The following is a 7,150-nucleotide window of genomic DNA, read 5'->3' as shown; positions in this document are numbered from 1 at the left end:
TTGTATTCTACAGGTTCCAGCTAATTAACGATAGTCCCTCCCTCTTCATTGACAACTGGGTGATTCTCATTGGATCTCGAGATTCAATTCTTATTGAGAGAAAACGCGTATAAAAGCAACACAGAGGCTGTGTCCACATCTTCACTGACAACTCTCTCAAGACTCGTTCACGCGGACGCTAAACATTCTTTCCAAATCTTTATCTTCGTCTGATACAGGCTCAAACATATCAGGTTGGATGCCTAATCTCGCCATCGTTCACGCTGGACAGAAGAGATCTGCGCTGTGAAACAGCCAATCAGAGCAGAGCTCAACATTATTGTTCATGACCCTTCCAAATAATTCTAGGGACAAATCCCAGGGTTGTAAACGGACATGTAAAACCGTTCCAGAGAATTTTTGCCCATACCCAAGCCACGTACCTTTTTATGTAGATCTAATTTAAAATATTGTATCAATGCATTCTATGGCACCTTTAGTTGGGATTATGAGATCATATTTTGGCCGGAAGCAATCATTTGAATTTCTCAACGATGGATTTGTTTCTTATAAACAGACAACCTTTCCCTTCACAAGACCGTAATTGATGTGAATTACTTGTGGATTATTTTGATATTTATAATAGCTCTTTGGACTTTCGTTTTGATGCCACCCATTCACTGGGGAGCAAGTGATGTAATTCTACATTTTTCCAAATCTTTTCCAATGATAAACTAAAAACTCTTTAAAAAAGAGAGAGAGAGATTTTTATGAATATTCTCTATTATTTGAGTCATATCAGGCGCTTTTTTAATGACATTCTTTGTCTATCATAAACACACTTTCAAACTTTAATTGTAAAATTGTGAATAAGTGTAGATGAAAATCTCAGATCCTTATCAAGCCTTCCATTGGCTAGTGACATTCCAGAACGTTCTCATTTGTTAATTACAGGCCCAGAGACCTTTGGAGGTCCAAAGGTAATCAATCAAGCTGAAAGGGGAGGAGCCGCTTAAATTCAAAGCTGTACTTAATGGCAAAGACGAGCACTGGTGGGTATTGTGTTAACGTTTGTCAGGATGGGTCTTTTGCAATGTCTGTTAGTGCTGGTTGTGCTTGTGGTGTTTGATCTGAAGAATGCTATTGGAAGTTTGAGTTCCAGTCAAAGTCCAAAAAGCAAGAAGCATCAATCATATCCAGCTTCCAGAGTGCCTGTTTCTTCTCAAGTGCTCGGGAACACTTTGCAGAAGGCCTCTCTGTTTCAGAGTCTCGACTACAGAGGATTTGCACAAGAGCCTCTTGGTCTTCAGGAGAAGCAGGTGTTGCAGGGTCCAGTGAAGCCTTTGGACTGGAGGTTTCCCATTGTTCCAGAAGTGCTGAGTGAGATGGCGGTGGATTTCCATTTGAGGCAACCTGTGACCCCCAGTAGTGTAGCTATTCAATGCGGTGAGAACCGGATTCATGTGGAGGTACAGCAGGACTTGTTTAGCAATGGTGAACTGATCCAGCCATCTGGTCTGACTCTGGGAGGATGTCCTGTTGTCGGTTTGGTCCCAGGCTCTAAGGTGCTCTTCTTTGAGAATGAACTGCAGGACTGCAACAGTGTCTTGATGGTAAGAGCTGTTAAGTGTTACTAGATTTATTGAACCCTACTAAAAATGGGGCCCTTGTTTTGGTATCGACGTTCTAGATTCAGGGAACCATCCATGGGACGGTTCTCTTATAGTGGGAAAGACTCTTAATAACTGCTTACTCGGGTAACCAAGTGTTATGGCATGACTTGCTAAGATGCCTTTTGGAATGGGTTCTCTTTTTCGGAGAACCCTCTTGGTAACAATGTCAGTCTCCTATAGATGACCAAGGATGAGCTTGTCTACACCTTTGCCCTTACCTACACTCCTGAGGCGTTTGCTGGCACTCCGATTACCCGTGCAGGTGGTGCAGTTATTGGAGTTCAATGCCACTATCAAAGGTAAGCGACCTTTTGTGACTTGTGGCATTGCTTGCAGTGGTGGAACTGGAAGCCCATTTAATTGGTCACTTCTTGAACTGCAGGTTTCAAAATGTCAGCAGTAGTGCCTTGAAGCCAACTTGGGTCCCTTATGCCTCAACGGAGGCTGGTGAAGAAGTCTTGGTGTTCTCCCTGAAGCTCATGACTGGTTTGTGCAGTTTCTCTAGACCTTCTGCCTTCTGAACGAGGCTGTGCCTAAGCAGTTCTTCCCTCTTGCAGATGACTGGTCCTATGAGAGGCCTTCAAACTCTTACTTCCTGGGTGACGTTATTAATGTTGAGGCATCTGTGAAGGTATACAACCACGTCCCTCTGCGTGTGTTTGTGGACAGCTGTGTGGCCACCCAAGTACCTGATGTGAACGCCCTTCCGAGATATTTGTTCATTGAGAATCATGGGTGTGTTCATGTCACCAGATGCTGCAGAGTTGACTTGTTCTCGAGTTTGCTCCTTGTAACCGCTTTGTCCCTGACAACTACTTTTTACTCCTTAGATGTCTTGTGGATGCCAAGGTCACCGCTTCCAGCTCGCGCTTCATGCCTCGATCCCAGGAAGACAAAATCCGGTTCCAGCTGGAGGCCTTCATGTTCCAGGGGGGATCCAGTCCTTCTGTATGTATTATGAGTGTTGGAGAATGACCTCTCCCATTTGCTTTGGTTTGTGTCCCCTTACCCGTGGTGTCTCTTGCAGATCTACATGACGTGTGTTCTGAAGGCCACTCTTGCTTCTGCACCTAGTGACGCGCTCCACAAATCCTGTTCCTTTGCCAATGGGTATGTTCATGCCACTTACGAATACATTAAAGGTGCCATGTCTGATTTTTCGTATTGCAGGTGGCTTGCTGCTGATGGGAACAACCAGGTTTGTGGTTGCTGTGACTCAACATGTGGTCCTGATGGTGGAACTGCTGCTTCTCCTTTTGGAGGTAGGAAGGTGCTTTTAAGCTTGGTTTTTGACCCTTCAAGCACTTAACTTTGGTGTCTGCTTTTTCTAGGCCTTCGGTGGGAAGGGAAGGCCTCGCTCGGTCCTGTAGTGGTTCAAGAGCACAAGAAGACTTTAGCTGGTCTTCAATAAATGTGGGGGAGCAAACTTATTCTCGTTTCTGTTTTTCTTGTCTAGTTTAACCAATTGATTTTGTGCGAGGAAGTGGGTAGTCCTACTGTACCTATTCTCTTGCCAGAAGGAAAGGCTCCCTTTTCTCGTTAGGGAAGTTAATAAACCTTTTTAAAGGGACCTGCTGTGAGCTCCCTTTTTTAGGAGTACTGTAAAGGTGGAATACATTGCCCATGATGCTGTAAAGGGAATTCTGTTAATTGGCACTTGTGCCAAAAGAGTTCTGCGTGAACGTCCACTTCCTTGAAGCACTGCAGATTTTTGCGTGCATCTTATGCAGTGAACTTGATTTTCTTCGTGTTGGTAACTTCAAATGAGCAGTTTAATTTCCCCCTTGCATCCCCCAAATAGGTTTGATCAGTTAAATTTGTTTCCTAATGCTCTTTGTTGACATCTCTCATGCTTTTTAAATCCATGTACAAGAGAAGCGCACTCCCAGTATCAACACTGGCACCACGTTTTCCACCTTCAGATGGGTTATTTATAGGCTTTACATTTTAGGAAAACGGCAGGCATCGCTTAAGTTTAGTATTTGGTGTGCCGAACCTGTACTGACGTAAGGGGTTTTTTGTGCAGTAGCAGGTCAGTTAGAATTCTGAAAAATCATTGACGAATTGACTCCCAGTGAATGACCTTTTTTGGTTTGTCACTTGTGCAACATCTTGGGCGGTTTCAATACTAAAGGGATACTCCACCCCAAAATGAAGATCGTCATCACTTGCCCCCAAGTCGTTCCGAACCCATAAGCGCTTCGTTCATCTTCGGAACCCCACTTATTTTGGATGAAAACCAGGAGGCTTGTGATTTGGCCCACAGGCTGCCAAGTAAAATGCACTGTCAAGGTCCAGAAAAGCATCCTCGGAGTAGTCAGACTGTGTACGTTCTTCTGTGTCAGCCGCGCCACAAGCATATGTTCTCCTCGCTTCCTAACGTTACGGTTCATCCACTGATGGCAGATGGGTAATTCCGATGGTGCTTTTCTGGACCTTGGCAGTATATGGGATGGTCACAGGCCTCCCGGTTTTCATCCAAAATATCTTTAACCCCTTTGCTGTCAAGGATAGTCACCGGCCCCAGATTGTTTTACTTTCACAGCACGTCAAACCTCTCTGCTGACAGAGACCGGATTCGCCCGTGTCTTGTCCATCATAACTGTGCATCATATCCCGCCCCATCCTACCCATGATGCATTTCCTGTACACATCTGTGTTGATATCTGACCACAACAACACAGAGAAACCTCTGTACCCATGAAACATCCAAATAATTAACACACGATTACGTTAGTTAATGGTATGTGATTTTGGGCGTTTTTATAACATAAATGTACATCTGAAATGCTAACTTGTGCAGCGACGTAAAAGGCTATAAATAGCATATTTTTACAGCAGTAAAATTCCACATGTGATCGCAAAAGGAGGTTATTACAAACAATCGGTTAATTTTCATGAATAGTCTTATGTAGCTTGATGCTAACGTTAGCTCTAATGCAGCTACATAGCAGGTGCAGTTCTTCTTCATAATGCATTTTGTAATCATTTTGTCAAAGGTTGTAAGAAAATGTTTTGTTGTAATTTTATAGTAAGGCTTTTGATAATAGTGGGGTAAATGTATACTGGAATAATGATAAATGAAGAATCAGGATTTTGTGTCATACCTGGCCCATGTGTGAAAGGCTCGTTTTGTAACAACAATAGAATCATGAATGGGGCAGTTTTGCCGGTCCAAACAAGAGATAATTGCATTCCAGGAGTCATAAATCAATTTTACTAGCCTTCTCTAAAAACACACATGACACGGTCTTAGAAAAGGTTTCATAAAATTCACACTTTGTGAGATTATATTCTGAAATGTCAAAATGAAGTATTAGTAGACTTGTGGCTTTAGCTTCATTATGTATCTAAAATCATATCCTACATCACTTTTAAATAGGTTTTTAATATTTTTACTGACATGTTTGAGCTTACATACATCTCTATTATAACCGTCTAAGTAATTCTGATTCCTGAACAGTAAACTTTGAGGTGTCAGCTGTGTGAACCGATGTTGATTATGTATCTAGTAAGAAAGACTCCTTAGCAGCAACCTTTTAATTTTGGGCATGTCATTCGTGTCTCCATGCTGAAAATGGGGGGGGTGACAAGTAAGGGGTTCAATTGTGTTCCAAAGACGAATGAAGTTTCTACAGGTTTGGAACGACACGGGGGTAAGTGATTAGTGACACCATTTTCATTTTGGGGAGGAGGATCCCTTTAATAGCATTACTTTGAGTTGAGGACAATTGACACGGTTTCGTGTTTGCTTCAAGACAGTCGAGAATTGATTTCCATTTAAAACTTGAGCTGGATTTAAAACAAAAGCCGCAAGTAATCCACATAACTTTATATTGTGAATATCGGGAGCCAAACTACCGTTTGGAAGACAAATTAAAATAGGGGAACCTTGTGCTGCCCCAGGTTAACAACTGGAGGATGGAGAAAGGAATGCCTTGGTTTAATGGTGCGAGGAAAAAACAACTGGGAAGAGGCACGTAATCCCGGATTCTGTCGAACCAAAACAATAGACAAAGAGATACCTCGGGGTTCTGCAGGGTTTATTAAAAACACTAGATTTACATGACCAGAGTAACTTCTCCACTAGAAACCACAGTCTGCTCCCCAGAGACAGCCTTGATACGGGTGTCTCTTCCTGAAAGAGAGGTGTTAGAAGTGAGAACACACTTCTAAAATGCTCAGTTCCTCTTGTCGAGAGAAAGCAAGAACTCACGTTTCCTGGTGCAGCTTTGCTCACAAGAGCCAGATGATGGATGGCACACCTCTGTACTGCAGTGGATGAAGACCTGACAGGGAAGAAAGAGGCTCAAGTCATAGAATCCACAAGTAGTAAATACACAAATGTTCAAGTAAAGGGGGGCATACGGTTTCCTGCAGAGCAGCCAGTGAGGCTGGATCTACAAATGTGAACATCTTCACAACAAAGCGCTTGTAGTGGGTTGGGAACTGAAGACCAGACGATCCAGTCACTGGAACCAGTGTGGTCAGATAGCGGTCGTCCTGGTAAGGGCATCTGAAGACAAAGGAGAAGGTTAGAAAGGGTCTCCCAGCAGACTAAAAGGATGAAGATTGGCTGTACACTCACCCGTCGATCAGAAGGTCCCACTGGGGGAGACTGAGTGGACTGGGGGTTGAAGTAGTCCAACAACGTCCCAGCATCAGGACAATGTTGGGGTCAGTCCTCTCCATAATGTGCACCTCAACATACACAGGCTCTCGCAGGACTTTTGTGATGGGATAATCAGCGTCACTGTAGTAGGACGTGTAGGCCTCATCCCCTGAGGAACAACACTGGGGTTTAACCGGACTCCAGTTTGAAAGGCTTTAGGCAGACACAGGACAAGACCTTACCTTCAGCACAGCCTTTGGTGACACATTGGCCATTGGCCAGTCTGAGCTCCACCCTGAGAGGTCCAGGAGCGGCTACTGGTGGAGGTGGAGGAACGGAGTTGACCTCCACAACCAGAGCTTCCACAGAAGTTCCCGAATATCTACACTGGAAGAGAAACCTGGACGACACACAGCGAGCTTGTAGCATTTATCAGGGATTAGTGGTCACACCAAGTCATGGATCACCTACTCAAAATGACTGTCCCTTGTGATGGAACCATATGGTCCAATCCCCACTTCATACGATGAGGTCATTCGGTTTTCATACACCACATATCCACCGTCCTCCTGTCAATAGAAACGGTGTCAGCATCCAGTCCAAGCGATGCAGAATAAAACCAGTAGCAGCTGCTAACCATCACGCTCGTGCCACATGCGGTCACAGGGAACTGGTATATAGCAAAGGAAGGTGTAGACCCCACAGGAGCACAAGGTGGGTCGTTTCCACCCAGTAGTTGAACCGAATCCAGACTCAGTCGAGGCAAGGTAACGTCTCGAGACACCACTACCACAAACTGACCATCTCTAATACACTGGACAGTCACTAGAACAAGAGCAGGTTAAATTCAGAGAAACGGTTTAACACGAACAGAATAAGATGGAGA

General features: G+C 44.1%; 2 protein-coding genes across 51 annotated transcripts in view; one reads left to right on the top strand and one right to left on the bottom strand.

Annotated features, from left to right (window-relative positions):
• LOC127942507 (uncharacterized) overlaps window positions 1–7,150 on the bottom strand; it is an 80,579-nt gene that overhangs the window by 33,491 nt on the left and 39,938 nt on the right. The window lies entirely within an intron of this gene.
• Window positions 1,026–3,082, top strand: LOC127942519 (zona pellucida sperm-binding protein 3-like). The gene is made up of 8 exons (XM_052538296.1): window positions 1,026–1,592; window positions 1,833–1,951; window positions 2,035–2,138; window positions 2,210–2,387; window positions 2,483–2,600; window positions 2,680–2,762; window positions 2,823–2,914; window positions 2,984–3,082. The coding sequence occupies exons 1-8, from the start codon at window positions 1,059–1,061 to the stop codon at window positions 3,061–3,063; spliced, it is 1,308 nt and encodes a 435-aa protein (XP_052394256.1). The 5' UTR covers window positions 1,026–1,058; the 3' UTR covers window positions 3,064–3,082.

The sequence above is a fragment of the Carassius gibelio genome, chromosome A22 (assembly GCF_023724105.1).
Source record: "Carassius gibelio isolate Cgi1373 ecotype wild population from Czech Republic chromosome A22, carGib1.2-hapl.c, whole genome shotgun sequence".
In the NCBI taxonomy this organism is placed as follows: Eukaryota; Metazoa; Chordata; class Actinopteri; order Cypriniformes; family Cyprinidae; genus Carassius; species Carassius gibelio.
This window is presented reverse-complemented; position numbering and strand designations above follow the sequence as displayed.

Bases quoted from the DNA above. Each gene is read 5' to 3' on its own strand.
- LOC127942519 (XM_052538296.1), top strand. From the start codon at position 1,059: ATGGGTCTTTTGCAATGTCTGTTAGTGCTGGTTGTGCTTGTGGTGTTT. The intron at 1,593-1,832 runs GTAAGAGCTGTT...AGTCTCCTATAG, and splicing joins ACTGCAACAGTGTCTTGATG to ATGACCAAGGATGAGCTTGT. The intron at 2,763-2,822 runs GTATGTTCATGC...TTCGTATTGCAG, and splicing joins TCCTGTTCCTTTGCCAATGG to GTGGCTTGCTGCTGATGGGA.